This window comes from Eleutherodactylus coqui, chromosome 4 (assembly GCF_035609145.1).
Source record: "Eleutherodactylus coqui strain aEleCoq1 chromosome 4, aEleCoq1.hap1, whole genome shotgun sequence".
Lineage (NCBI taxonomy): Eukaryota > Metazoa > Chordata > Amphibia > Anura > Eleutherodactylidae > Eleutherodactylus > Eleutherodactylus coqui.
Window position 1 is genome coordinate 7,110,641 of NC_089840.1, and position 15,640 is coordinate 7,126,280.

General features: G+C 50.8%; 1 protein-coding gene across 3 annotated transcripts in view; it reads left to right on the top strand.

Annotated features, from left to right (window-relative positions):
- Positions 1 to 15,640, top strand: part of RCAN1 (regulator of calcineurin 1) — a 71,854-nt gene that overhangs the window by 42,688 nt on the left and 13,526 nt on the right. Inside the window, exons 1-2 of one of the 3 annotated variants that reach the window (XM_066599003.1) lie at positions 14,125 to 14,562; positions 14,627 to 14,764. The exons of 1 other annotated variant lie outside the window; for it this stretch is intronic. In XM_066599003.1, the coding sequence (XP_066455100.1) occupies positions 14,678 to 14,764 (87 nt within the window). In that variant the 5' untranslated portion in view covers positions 14,125 to 14,562; positions 14,627 to 14,677. Of the gene's footprint in view, positions 1 to 14,124; positions 14,765 to 15,640 lie in introns of those variants that run through there. One more of the 3 variants, XM_066599002.1, reaches the window with a different exon arrangement.

Consider the following 15,640-nt stretch of genomic DNA (forward strand, 5'->3'; position numbering starts at 1 on the left):
ACCCCCGGCTTCCTGCAGGGAGGAGGCAGAATGCAGTGCTGGTCGCACGGGCGCTCCATTCACCGTCAACGGGACTGCGGAGATAGTTGCGCAGCACCCACTTAGGTATTTCCATCAGAATGGAGCGCTGACCGCTCATGCTCAACCAGAGCTCCATTCGCAGTGACGTCTCTGCAGGGGAGAAGCGACCCCCCATAGTGCCAGGCAGTGCAGGACATGGGAGTCTAATGCTGGACATTGTCAGGGGTCTCAGCAGTGAGACCACCGCCAATTACCAAGTTACCCCCGTTCTTGTGAGTATCCTGTGGACGGGGGGAGGAGGGCCTGGTAATTCTGGTACAACCTCTCTAAATCATCCCCAATTCATAGGATGGTGAACAACGTTTCAATTAGTGGAGGTCTGACATCAGGGACCCCCACCAATCCTGAGAATGGGGGTCCCAACATGGATCTCTGCTCCATGCCTTCCACTGCCAACGGACTGCCATTCAGCACCCAGAGCTTGAACTCTATCTGCGGCAGTCCCATTGAAATGAATGTAGTGGCGGTGCGCATGCTTGGCCATCGCTTTATTCATGCAGACGCCTTTAGGATCCCCGTTCTCAGGATTGGTGGGGGTCCCGGTGGTTGGACCCCCATTGATCAGAAAGCTGAGGGAGAGGATAAATCAGTGTCTGCACAACCCCTATCAGCTGTTGCGTTCCACATCCAGCACCCCTCTGGAAGACCCCAAACCAGCTGCCCCCTCGTGTGGCGCAGAGTGTTAAGGCTGCAGTATGCAGTCCTAAGCTCTCGCTCACGACCTGAAGGTTGCAAGTTCAGTCCCGCATGGTTCAGGTAGCCCAATGGTGACTCAGCCTTCCATCCTTCCGAGGTCAGTAAAAGGAGCCCCCAGCTTGGGGGGGGGGGGGGGGGTAATAAACAAATTACCTGAGAGCACTGCGGAATAGGTTGGCGCTACACAAATAACATTTATCTTTATGTAGGATAACCCTGCTGGTCTTTGTAGGACCCCCGGGGTCTTGGCTGATGATGTGGAGCCCCCCCCTTGACGCAGTTTTGGCGGGTGCTCCAGTCGGTCATACGCTTCCACGTGCCTTAATGTACAGCGTTTACATTGCAGAGATGTCAGACCCCATTCGTCAGATCAGCAAAATCCACAACACATCCCGCTGCCATCCGCTATCGGCAGAAATGTTCCGCACGGATTTTTCCACTCTTTGCTACTTTTGCAGCGGAATACCAAGGGTTAACCCTTTCCAATCCACTGTCTGACGTCTAAAGACATTATGATTTAAAGGGGTTGTCCCGCGAAAGCAAGTGGGTCTATACACTTCTGTATGGCCATATTAATGCACTTTGTAATGTACATCGTACATTAATTATGAGCCATACAGAAGTTATTCACTTACCTGTTCCGTTGCTGGCGTCCCCGTCTCCATGGTGCCGTCTAATTTTCAGCGTCTAATCGCCGGATTAGCCGCGCTTGCGCAGTCCGGTCTTCTTCTTTTCTCAATGGGGCCGCTCGTGCAGGAGAGCGGCTCTGTGTAGCTCCGCCCCGTCACGTGCCGATTCCAGCCAATCAGGAGGCTGGAATCGGCAATGGACCGCACAGAAGCCCTGCGGTCCACCGAGGGAGAAGATCCCTGCGGCCAACTTCACAAGTCACCGGAGCGCGGGGATTCAGGTAAGCGCTGTGCGGTTTTTTTTTAAAGTCCCTGCATCGGGTTTGTCTCGCGCCGAACAAAAAACCGTTTCGACGCGGGACAACCCCTTTAAGGCTGTACAGCTCTGATGTTGGAAGGCGTCCGTTGAGGTTCTCTTACTGTATATTGCCATCCTCTCTGCTGTCGGAGCCTATCCAACGTGTCACCTCATGCAGTACTGGCTTTAGCCAGCAGATAGCGCCGTTGTATAACGGCAGCAAAAGAGTAAGCCCCCTAGGAAAACCAGGATACAAATTGAATTGGAAAGGGTTAACCTACTGAATGACAATTGCCGTACACATTAGATGCATATCGGCTGCCCACCTAACGGGTATGGGGGCTTCCCAACTCTGCTCCTGGGGGGTGAGGCTGGGTCGGTGGATTTCAACATGTCAAATGGTGGCGTGTTTTTTTGCCATTCGGTGGACGGGCCGCCGCCATCATAGCCGCCTGGCTGCCGCTTTCTCCCTATTGAGCTGAGCCGAGCGTGCGGACGTATGTAGGCCAAACAAGCGTGCAGCCGATGGGCGTCGCACGCATATCGCCAGCGTAATCCCTGTTGGGCTGTATTTACTTGTGCGCACAAATCTCGCATGGGAATGAACCCATTATTTACATGAGTGTCCACAGATCTTTGTCGCTCAGCAGCGTGCCACCATGTGTCAGGGATATCGCCCGCGGTTTTCAATGCAGATGCGATTTTTTTTTTTTTTTTTTTCTCTACAAGTCCGAATTTTCTTTCCTATTGAATTAACATGTGATTTTTACATACATGTTTATTACGTGTGCAGAGATGCATCGCCATCGCCCCTCCGGACGAGCCCTGCATCTGCGTATTTAACGGCAGATTTGTTGCTGAAAACGTCCGGATTTCTGCCATAGACTTCAATGGAGCGGCTGAAATCCGCCTCTGTGACCGTGGCCTAAGGGGTTAATGTTTTGTCCATCTTTTCAGCATTTCACAGCATTTGGTATTTTCCCAGGTTTCAGGATCTCTGCTTGCAGTCATCTTGTTTGCCTGTCCGGGTCATGTGATCATCGGATTAGTCTGATTTATCGTCCTCTCAGTTTGAGCAATTCGACAGAAATCCGGGCTCGCAGGTCGGTGTGACATGGAAATCCTGCGTACACAGATGATGGCGGCGGCGGCGCGAAGTGCCGGCTGATTCTTAATCCCGGTGACACATTTGTAACACCTTTTGTCGGAAACTCTTAATGGCGTTACCGGCTCGCCGCTCCAGATCTTCCCCGTCATTTATGTAATTAGGCCGTCGCAGGAACGCTCCCGCCATCGGCTCGCCGTCAGCCCTGACCTCACTCCGTATGTTTAGCTACACGTGTAATTAAAGCGGCAGGTGTGTCATTCTTTCCATGCAGGTAAAACCACAAATATGCGAGATGTGTAGATCTGCTGAGTGCGTCTTATCTGTAAACCGCCGCTCGCCTCCGAGGGACTCTGGGAAATGCCGTAAAACTCCCAGGTGATTTTCCAAAACAATCCTGCCCTGTGGATGGGAGACGTGTCAACCCCGTAGGCCCGTACGCACGGACGCTTGTCTATCCGCAGGAACACGGGCCGGTCTGATTCAGCAAGTGGCAGGCCTGCAGCGGATTCCAGCTGGTAGCCCGGCCGGTGACCCTGCGTACATTGCGTAGGACCGTGTACTCACGCAGGCGGCCATGCGCAGTACAGCTTTTCAGCTTTTTTTTAATGTTTGTATTTCTGACGCCGTTGCTTAGCGATGATGCGGGTACCGCTGCCCGTGCCCACTGTAATTGCGTAACGGCTGCGGTTATATCTGTCACCATAGAGCACAATGGGCCGTATGATCACAGATTCTGCAGTAAAATAGAACCTGCTACGTTTTACATGTTAAGCGCGGATTACGCAATTTCAACCCACTAATGTGAGCGGAATTGTGTCATCCAATGTATTCGATTGATCTGTGTATTACCGGGGTCATACGATCGCAATTCAATCGGGTCGTATGGGACCGGCCTGATGCGGAGCGGCTGGCGGAAGTAAGTCATTTTCAATTCTGAATCCCAATCCGCGCCCCCGCTCTGCAGATTCTGCTGCAGGATTTTCCACTGGAAACTGTGAAAGAATTCCGGACGGTGAGAAAGATCCCTTAAGCCTGTCAAGACCGAGGGTCACCGATGCCCCTGCGTCCGGGTCACACTCCAAAACAACATTGGACCTTTACAGCCACAGCAATACCCGTTTGTTTGTAGAAAAAGGAAGGGGGCTAAACTTTAGTTTGTCTTTACTTTTGTTTTTTGGTTTTTTTTCTAGACCATAGGGGACGTGAACATGCAATCGTTTGGATTTGTCTATGCGGTGTAATGCAATACTGTGGTATTGCGTTATACTGTTTTACAGGCTGCTTATGAAAGCCTTGCCACAGGCCCTTTTTAATAGACAGTCATGGCAGCCCTAGCGTCCTTCAGAAGGCCTCAGGCTTCCATCACCCTTAGACATCAACCACATGTTCTTAGCATGACGTGGCCGTCCGGGATATTCAAATGCTGCTGTCAGAATTGACAGCAGTATTTAAAGGGTTAATAGCTGTGATTGGAGCTCCGATTGTGGCTGTTGCAGGTGGGTGATGTGAAAGACAGCCGATACCCGCTGTGTATGGAGCAGGCTCACCTCCCGACCTCGCTGCACACGCTGCGGCACATCTGGGGTGGTCAGGATTCGCGGTGGGCGGACCCCCAGCATCAGATACTTCTCCTGTAGAAACGTCCTTCTCTGTCGCTTCAGACAAATTGAAATCCATTCCTCTGCGTTCTTTGCTATTGCAGCGTTCCCCGCAGTCCTGCTCGCCGTGGGCGTGCGGCACATAATGGATGGCACTTATGCTTGGCGGCAGTAGCTCCCGCTCGTGCCCCGCTGCGTCGCGCCTCCATTGCTGTAAACTATTGTGGAGAATTCACAGGTTTTACTGCATGAATTACAAACATGTAAGCTAGTTGTGTCCAACAACTTACCTGCACCGACCTACCTCACGCTGACCGCCAGGACCGTCCGGTACTCTGACCCGCACATGAGCAGCACTGTGCAGCGCCTCCGCCCCGTCCTCCCATCATGCACTGCTCACAGGATGGTGGAGGCTGAGAACAAGATGTCACAGGAAGTGAAGATATTTCTCCGACGGAGTGTCACATGACCGCGCAGCTCCAGCCGCTCCAGCGAGCCGTTCCAGAATGACTGTGATGGTGGGCATCTTTACAACAGTAGTCCATGGCCGCTGCGCCCCTTTAAGTTTGTCACCCCACAAACCGAGTGTCTATAGTGGGATACGATCCGTCTAGCGCTGCGGCCGTCCCTCCGTCTGTCTTGGCACATCTCACTAGATTTACTATAATTCTGCAGTCCCGGTTCCTCCGCCTTCAGGACGCGCCGGACATTTCAGGGCCAAATGATTTTTTTTGAAGCGTTTTGATACTGTGCGAGTAACTGGTCAGTGATGGGAAGCAGAGGGGGCTTAATCAGGTCTCCATTACTAGTGGGGTACCACAGGGGGCAGTATTGGAGCGGTCACTGTTACTATTGGGGTACCACAGGGGGCAGTATTGGAGTGGTCACTGTTACTAGTGGGGTACCACAGGGGGCAGTATTGGAGGGGTCACTGTTACTAGTGCGGTACCACAGGGGGCAGTATTGGAGGGGTCACTGTTACTAGTGCGGTACCAAAGGGGGCAGTATTGGAGGGGTCACTGTTACTAGTGGGGTACCACAGGGGGCAGTATTGGAGGGGTCACTGTTACTAGTGGGGTACCACAGGGGGCAGTATTGGAGGGGTCACTGTTACTAGTGGGGTACCACAGGGGGCAGTATTGGAGGGGTCACTGTTACTAGTGGGGTACCACAGGGGGCAGTATTGGAGGGGTCACTGTTACTAGTGGGGTACCACAGGGGGCATTATTGGAGGGGTCACTGTTACTAGTGAGGTATCACAGGGGGCAGTATTGGAGGGGTCACTGTTACTAGTGGGGTACCACAGGAGGCAGTATTGGATGGGTCACTGTTACTAGTGCGGTACCACAGGGGGCAGTATTGGAGGGGTCACTGTTACTAGTGCGGTACCACAGGGGGCAGTATTGGAGGGGTCACTGTTACTAGTGGGGTACCACAGGAGGCAGTATTGGATGGGTCACTGTTACTAGTGCGGTACCACAGGGGGCAGTATTGGAGGGGTCACTGTTACTAGTGGGGTTCCACAGGGGGCGGTATTGGAGGGGTCACTGTTACTAGTGGGGTACCACGGGGCGGTATTGGAGGGGTCACTGTTACTAGTGCGGTACCACAGGGGGCAGTATTGGAGGGGTCACTGTTACTAGTGGGGTACCACAGGGGGCAGTATTGGAGGGGTCACTGTTACTAGTGGGGTACCACAGGGGGCAGTATTGGAGGGGTCACTGTTACTAGTGGGGTACCACAGGGGGCAGTATTGGAGGGGTCACTGTTACTAGTGCGGTAGCACAGGGGGCAGTATTGGATGGGTCACTGTTACTAGTGGGGTACCACAGGGGGCGGTATTGGAGGGGTCACTGTTACTAGTGGGGTACCACAGGGGGCGGTATTGGAGGGGTCACTGTTACTAGTGGGGTACCACAAGGGGCAGTATTGGAGGGGTCACTGTTACTAGTGGGGTACCACAGGGGGCAGTATTGGAGGGGTCACTGTTACTAGTGGGGTACCACAGGGGGCGGTATTGGAGGGGTCACTGTTACTAGTGCGGTAGCACAGGGGGCAGTATTGGATGGGTCACTGTTACTAGTGGGGTACCACAGGGGGCGGTATTGGAGGGGTCACTGTTACTAGTGGGGTACCACAGGGGGCGGTATTGGAGGGGTCACTGTTACTAGTGGGGTACCACAGGGGGCGGTATTGGAGGGGTCACTGTTTCTAGTGGGGTACCGCAGGTGGAAGTATTGGAGGGGTCACTGTTACTAGTGGGGTACCACAAGGGGCAGTATTGGAGGGGTCACTGTTACTAGTGGGGTACCACAGGGGGCAGTATTGGAGGGGTCACTGTTACTAGTGGGGTACCACAGGGGGCGGTATTGGAGGGGTCACTGTTACTAGTGAGGTACCACAAGGGGCAGTATTGGAGGGGTCACTGTTACTAGTGGGGTATCACAGGGGGCGGTATTGGAGGGGTCACTGTTACTAGTGGGGTACCACAGGGGGCGGTATTGGGCCCTATTCTTCTTAATATATTTATTACTGACCCGGTAGAAGGATTGTGCAGTAAAGTATCATTATTTGCAGATGACACAAAACTATGTAAAAAAATTAACACAAGAGGATAGAATGTGGGTATATATAGAGGTATATGCAGATACATATAAATATACAGTTGCAAATAGATCTGGATAAGTAGGATTTTGGGCAGAAAAGTGATAACTATAAGGTTCTGCACACGGGCACCATTACACCCCAAATGGGAAACCTCTGGGACCACCGACCTGGAGAAGGACTTGGAGGTTTTAGTTAACTGTAAGCTTAACTGGAGCAACTGGTGTCAGGTAGCTGCTGTCAAGGCAAATAGGATCATGGGGGCATCAGAAGAGATCTAGGGGAGCAAGAACATTGTTCTTCCGCTTTACAAGTCACTGGTCAGACCACACAGGGAATATTGTGGACAGTTTTGGGCAGCGGTACTCAGGAAAGACATACCAGATCCTGAGCGGGTATATAGGGGGCAACTAAAGTAATAAATGGAATGGGAGGACTACAATACCCAGAGAGGTTAGCAAAATTGGGATTATTTAGTTTAGAAAAAAGATGGCTGAGGGCGACCTAATAACTCTATAGATATAAACAGAGAAATAGTGAGGAAACACTTAACTAACTTCAATGAATTTAAGTCTCAAGGTCCAGATGAATTACATCCTAGGATACTAAAGGAAGCAGCAGCGGTAATTGCTGAACCACTCGCTAGAATCTTTGATAATCCCTGGAGAATAGAAGTCCCAGAAGATTGGAAAAGGGTAAATGTTGTCCCTATCTTCAAGAAAGGGAAGAAGGTGGATCCAGGAAACTACAGGCCTGTGAGCCTGACTTCTATATTGGGAAAGATCTCTGAACAAATTATTAAACAGCATGTATGCAAGTACTTGGATGAGAATGGAGTAACCAACCATGCTGAGGACTGGAGTTGAGAAACACTGTACTAATAGATCACAAGCTGAACATGAGTCAACAGTGTGATGCAGCAGCAAAAAAAGGCAAATACAATTCTGGGATGTATTAAGAGAAGCATAGAGTCTAGATCACGTGAGGTCATTATCCCCTCTACTCTTCCTTAGTCAGACCTCATCTGGAATACTGGGTCCAGTTCTGGGCACCCCACTTTAAAAAGACATCAACAAACTGGAGCAAGTTCAGAGAAGAGTTGCCAGGATGGTGAGCGGTCTGCAAATCATGTCCCATAAGGAACGGTTAAAGGACCTGGAATGTTTAGCAGAAGAGAATGCTGAGAGGAGACTTAATAGCCGTCTACAATATCTGAAGGGCTGTCACAGTGCAGAGGGATCAGCCCTATTCTCATCTGCACAAGGAAAGACTAGAAGCAATGGGATGAAACTGAAAGGGAGGAGACACAGATTAGATATTAGACAGTGAGGGGGATCAATGAGTGGAACAGGTTACCACGGGAGGTGGTGAGTTCTCCTTCAATGGAAGTGTTCAAACAAAGGCTGGACAGTCATCTGTCTGGGATGATTTAGTGATCCTGCACTGAGCAGGGGGTTGGACCTGATGACCCCGGAGGACCTGATCACCCCGGAGGAGCCGATGACCCTGGAGGTCCCTTCCAACTCTACCATTCTCTGATATATTGGGGTCAGTACAGAGATCTCTCCCATCATCTATTATACACAAGACTGTGACAGTAACAAGGGGGCGCCCTCTACGTCTAGAGGAAAGAAGGGTTCTACACCAACATAGGAAGGGGGTCCTTTACTGTAAGGGCTTATTCAGATGACCATGTGCGCAAAAATGCTCGCTGCAGCGCAATGTATTTGTGTGTGAACAAGGAAGGGGGAGGTACATTTGCGTGCGTCTGCGCACATTATTGTGCTTTTGCACATGCAGGGTCAGTTCACACGTGTAGCAACATACCTTTTCCATCGTTAAAAGTCTAATTACCCTAATGAGTCCAGATGTGTTCTTTCCCCACATTTGGCGCACTGTTTCGCGCTTCCCTTACATATTTGCACACCTTCTATAGACTTCTGCGGGACACTTTGAATGCAAATACGCAGGAAAATAGAGGAGTTCCAACGTTTTTGTTCCATGGGAGATCAGCCAACACCAGAGGTGTCTGCCTGCGGCTTATCCCCCTGAACACAAACACTCGGCCAAGCCCATCATTCATGGATGTGGGGCAGCTGGAGGAACTGGCTGAAGCTTCTCCTGTAGTCAGGCGTTGGGTGTACAAACAGATGGAATTTCATCTTCTTCAGAAGGTAACTTGTCACAACGTGATCTCGGACTCTGTACACAAATATTTACCCAAGGATGACAATGCGCCTCTCAAGAAGACGGCAGGATGGTTACCGCATGGAGACTTCAGTGCAGGCAACTGGGAAAGTACAAGAACCTTGTGCCAGGGAGTGAAAAGCTGCACTTAAAGGAAGATGTGTCTTCTAGAGGAAGCCCCCCCACCAACGGGGCACCCCAGTAACCTCCATGGAATGTAGCAGATATTTGGGGCTGGCCATCGAGCTTTATTATAAGCTAGTAGATATCACCACCCACCACCACTAATGCCCCCATCAGCCTGAACTGCACCATACGTCAAGTGGCAGTTGATGCTTCACACAATGAAGGACCTTGGGCTAGCATGGCACGTTGGGAGTTAGATTTACAACATCTGGTAGCCACAGATTGGAAATCAATGGCCGGTCCAATCTTGCATTGGATGAGGCTGATAGGGTGCCTATTATTTGGCCCCCTCCGCCACCATAGTATGGTGTAAGGTCATACAGTGCCTGAAGCTGGTCATGCATGTATGTTGGGCGCCCATTTAAAGGGGTTGTACCAGGAACACAAGTTATTTCCTACCCATAGGATCGGTGGGGGGTCCTGGGTCATCCGTCCTTACTGCAGGGTTACTGCATCCCCCACAGAGATGAGGAGACGCTCCTGCAAGCACACTGCTACTCCATCACTTTCATTGTGGCTGCCAGAGATGGTGGCGGAGTGCTTGCCACTTGCCTATCATTGACCTGCTCAGCCAGCGCTCCGTCCATTCTGATGTCCCGCAGGTGGAGAGGCGTTTATGGTGGCATTGTGACTCTTTCCCGATGACAGATGTCGGGGAAAGAATGGTCGGGCATGATTGATTTACACCTGCCCCAACATTTTGTCCTCGGAGCGGTCTGGTGGTAGTGGCTATCTGATTAGTGGTAATGTCCCATCATGGCACAACCCCTTTAACCGGGCTCTCTGGGGAAGGGAAAACGTACCCGATCCAGTTCATGTCCAGCGGTGCCGACTCCCTCACTTCTGGCTGGTTGAGGCAGCAGATCACTTGGCATGGACCTCATTGTTGGTGACCTCCTTGCAGAGGGGCGGGCCCCGTTGGATTAGTTTTTATACTACGTAATCTGATGTCAGAACCGGGACAAAAGTGGAGGTCTGTGCACCGCTGGACCAGGGTGAGGACTTTCCTTCCTGGAGAATCCCTTTAAGGAATCCCGGTAATCGCCGGCCTCAGACATCAGATCTACTGCGGCGCTCCTGTCAGTAAGGACAACTAATGCACCATGCTGACAGAAGTATTGGGACGCAACTAGACAGGGATGGAATTGGATTTTCTTGACATGGTGCGTACTCTGTGTGACCGCAGCTTGTACAGCCGGCCGGCCCGTCCCGACGCAGCGTTGATGCAGCCGTGTTCCCAGTTGCTTCATGTGATTTGTTTGTACAAGGTGTTTCCAACATGATAATATTCCCAGGAAACCGCCGATCCTGCTGCACTTGTTTCACCCCTCCAGTGGGTTCATCTGAGGTCCCTCCTCTTCGGTGCCTCAGACGGTGAGTCCTGCGTGTGTTCCAGGGGTTTATCATCTGTAGAGTTTAATTGTAGTTTGCCATTAGAGTCAGAAGCTACAAACACATTACATGCTCATTAGTGTCTGCATCCATCCCAGACCACCCTCACACTTGCTCCTGCAGGATCTCGCCAACACTTGGGACAGGACCGGCACAATTCCAGAGCCAACTGCACTGTTCACCTACGGGGAAACCAGAATTGTGTTGATAAAACATCGCCCCGTCTTATTTCATGGAATCGCTCTGTCATAACTGGTTTGATTTTTGCGGTATTCTTGTAGGGCTTGTCCCGTCGATACTTGTAACTTGTGTCCGTGCGGGGGAGGGGGAGGGGGGGTACAAACTGGTATAAATGAAATTCGGAACACTTGCCCCGAGCAACCAATCAGTGCGGCTCTCGGACAGCTTTCGTGGAAGTGGACAGTGGATGTTCTCGTCTCCTCGTGTTGGGGGGCCGTGTGAACAGGCAGACGTGAAGGGCCCCGTAGGCTGTGATGGGTCTGTGAGATACACGGGACCCTCATCTGAAGATGCTACGCAAATCTTAGAGTTCGCTGATGATCCGCTATAAAGATGCGTGATTTTACATTTACGGCCTGTAGACCCATAGGCCATATCAAATGGATACACATGCCTGAGGTCTGTGGGCAGGAAATGGTTACCTCTCTGCCCGCTGACGGCGGTATACGGCTGTAATTACCGTTTGCTGGTAGAACATATTTCCCCTCTGAGCATTAGTGTCCTCGCGGCACATTAGTAGCTGCGGTCAGTAATTCAGCGCTTGTTTCGCCGTCCGGGGGGAGCGGGCCGCGAGCCTTCAGCTCCTCTCAGCAGATGATCCGCCCCTCCTGTACTCGCTCCCATAATACGACTTTGTACTCTGCTTTCTGCCTCTGTTCCTCGCCGTTAGCTAGACCTCTGCTTGCTGTCATGCACTGTGGATGGACGTCTCCTTTTACTGCACGGTGGGCTTCCTGTCTTTCCGTGCAGTACGGGTGAATCGGCCGTGAATGTGGTGACCCTCCATCTTTAGATACAATTTTGCGGTTCCGCCGCAGACACCGCGCAGGATGGGAAAGGATTCGCAACACGTCCGCGCTATAGATATCAGTGCGGAAATCATTTCTGCGACTTGTTCTATATGTGCCGCGGATTTCATCAGAGACTTCCAGGATATCAGTGCAGGAAGTCACATGATGCAGCCACCGCATGTATGCTATTGAATCCGATGGAATCGCTGTGGTGTAAAGCTGCACCCCCCATTACAGATGTGTCTGACAAAATGCTCGTTGACTGTTTCCAGTAAGGACCAGCAGAATAGTGAGTGCAGCTCTGGAGTATAACACAGGATGTAACTCAGGAGCAGTACAGGATAAGTAATGTATGTACACAGTGACTCCACCAGCAGAATAGTGAGTGCAGCTCTGGAGTATAATACAGGATGTAACTCAGGAGCAGTACAGGATAAGTAATGTATGTACACAGTGACTCCCCCAGCAGAATAGTGAGTGCAGCTCTGGGGTATAATACAGGATGTAACTCAGGAGCAGTACAGGATAAGTAATGTATGTACACAGTGACTCCACCAGCAGAATAGTGAGTGCAGCTCTGGGGTATAATACAGGATGTAACTCAGGATCAGTACAGGACAAGTAATGTATGTACACAGTGACTCCACCAGCAGAATAGTGAGTGCAGCTCTGCAGTATAACACAGGATGTAACTCAGGGTCAGTACAGGATAAGTAATGTATGTACACAGTGACTCCAGCAGCAGAATAGTGAGTGCAGCTCTGGAGTATAATACAGGATGTAACTCAGGATCAGTACAGGATAAGTAATGTATGTACACAGTGACTCCAGCAGCAGAATAGTGAGTGCAGCTCTGGGGTATAATACAGGATGTAACTCAGGATCAGTACAGGATAAGTAATGTATGTACACAGTGACTCCACCAGCAGAATAGTGAGTGCAGCTCTGGGGTATAATACAGGATATATCTCAGGGTCAGTACAGGATAAGTAATGTATGTATACAGTGACTCCAAGAGCAGAATAGTGAGTACAGCTCTGGAGTATAATACAGGATGTAACTCAGGATCAGTACAGGATAAGTAATTTATATACACAGGTACTCAACCAGCAGAATAGTGAGCGCAGCTCTGGGGTATAATACAGGATGTAACTCAGGAGCAGTACAGGATAAGTAATGTATGTACACAGTGACTCCACCAGCAGAATAGTGAGTGCAGCTCTGGAGTATAATACAGGATGTAACTCAGGAGCAGTACAGGATAAGTAATGTATGTATACAGTGACTCCAAGAGCAGAATAGTGAGTGCGGCTCTGGAGTATAATACAGGATGTAACTCAGGATCAGTACAGGATAAGTAATGTATGTACACAGTGACTCCACCAGCAGAATAGTGAGTGCAGCTCTGGAGTATAATACAGGATGTAACTCAGGATCAGTACAGGATAAGTAATGTATGTACACAGTGACTCCACCAGCAGAATAGTGAGTGCAGCTCTGAAGTATAATACAGGATGTAACTGAGGATAAGTACAGGATAAGTAATGTATGTACACAGTGACTCCACCAGCAGAATAGTGAGTGCAGCTCTGGAGTATAATACAGGGTGTAACTCAGGATCAGTACAGGATAAGTAATGCATGTACACAGTGACTCCACCAGCACAATAGTGAGTGCAGCTCTGGGGTATAATACAGGATGTAACTCAGGATCAGTACAGGATAAGTAATGTATGTACACAGTGACTCCACCAGCAGAATAGTGAGTGCAGCTCTGGAGTATAATACAGGATGTAACTCAGGATCAGTACAGGATAAGTAATGTATATACACAGTGACTCCACCAGCAGAATAGTGAGTGCAGCTCTGGAGTATAATACAGGATGTAAGTCGGGCTCGGTAATGTATTTATACAGTGACTTGTTATGTAGCATGTATATATATATATATATATATATATATATATATATATATATCTGCACTATAATCCGTTTGCCCCGGCAGCCCCAGCGGTTGACTCTTCCATCCCCGTCCCGTGTTACATTGCTCCGTGTTCTCTGTCCGCCGGTCACGGTAACCTTTTCCATCTCGGTCGGTGCAGCGGCGGCGCTCGTCCCGGCAGTGAATGGAATTACTGGCTGTGGAAACTATGCGGCGGCGCTGATCGGGGCGGCGGGACCTCGGCGGCTTTTTCCATCCTGCAAAGCAGAAAAAAGTAAATTAGCATCAGGAGAGGCGGAGCCAGGAATGCGGGGAGGAGCCGAGAGAGGAATGCGGGGAGGAGCCGGGCGGCGGCTTATATAGGGCGGCGGAGCCCGGCCGGTGCATGCAGGGTAGCGGAGCTCAGCTGTAAGCCGTGTATACAGTGTAGCAGATCCCGGCCGGTGTATACAGAGTAGCAGAGCTCAGCTGTCAGCCGTGTATACAGTGTAGCAGAGCCCGGCCGGTGCATGCAGGGTAGCGGAGCTCAGCTGTAAGCCGTGTATACAGTGTAGCAGATCCCGGCCGGTGTATACAGAGTAGCAGAGCTCAGCTGTCAGCCGTGTATACAGTGTAGCAGATCCCGGCCGGTGTATACAGAGTAGCAGAGCTCAGCTGTCAGCCGTGTATACAGTGTAGCAGATCCCGGCCGGTGTATACAGAGTAGCAGAGCTCAGCTGTCAGCCGTGTATACAGTGTAGCGGAGCCCGGCCGGTATATACAGTGTACCAGAGCTGCCGTGTATACAGAGTAGCGGAGCCCGGCCGGTATACACAGAGTAGCAGAGCTCGGCCGGTGTATACAGTGTAGCGGAGCTCAGCTGTCAGCCGTGTATATAGTGTAGCAGATCCGGTATATAGAGGCGTTGGAGCTCCGCTGGCACTCAGGATGCACTTCAGCAACTTCCACTACAGCTTCGCCTCCCTGGTGGCCTCGGTGGCCGAGAGCGACGTGTTCCAGCTCAGCGATGTCCGGGTAGGCGCCGCCTCTATTATCTGATGTAGCAGAGCCGCTTGTGTTTAAGTTCTTCTTTATTTGTTGTGCGACTTACAAAAACTGTAACTTAGTATCACAAAGAGTGTCAGCGACCCCCCCCCCCCCCCCCCCCCCCCCCGCGTCACCAATTACTAGTGTTTATGAGAAAAAATGCATCGCGCCGCGTGAAAGGACCGCGCGCCTCCAGTCGTTGGATGGATTCAGTTTGGATCCGTGAAATCTGCGGTGTTTTCACAGACTGCGTGTCGGGGGGCTATTTGTCATGATTCGCTGCGTTTTAATGGAGGCAAAGAAAGTTAGAAGGCCCATTGGGTTAATCCATATCACATATTGCGCACCGGAACGTGAATATAATGGGATTAAATAAATGTTTTTTGCCCCGCTCCAGGAGGAACTAATGAGCGATTGTTAACATGACTCATGGAAGGAGATTTAATTGAATGCGTTTCCATGCGTGATATCTGACCGTATCGCAGGCCGTCAGATATCGCCCGTGTGCATGCACCCAAAGTAAGAGACCAACATCACACTGGGACATACCTCTGCTACATGTGTGGTGGTAATGCAGTAGAATGCTCCTCAGTCTTATGTGAAGACCTCACAATGAGTTGTGCCAGGTGACAAACTCTGCTCTGCTGCACCTAACCCAATGCTACTTAGATTGTGCTGGTTACAGTGGGTACGGTTGTCTCGCTGCGCTCCGTTGCCAGGGACGCACAGGGTGATCAGTCTGACTGCTTGTTGTTGGCCACATGGGCCTTATTATTGTGCGGCGCCGACCCCGCCACTGCTTTAGGGCGCGTTCGCACGCCGCTGATCTGCGGATTGTGTTGCAGAATTTGGAACAGATGTGCT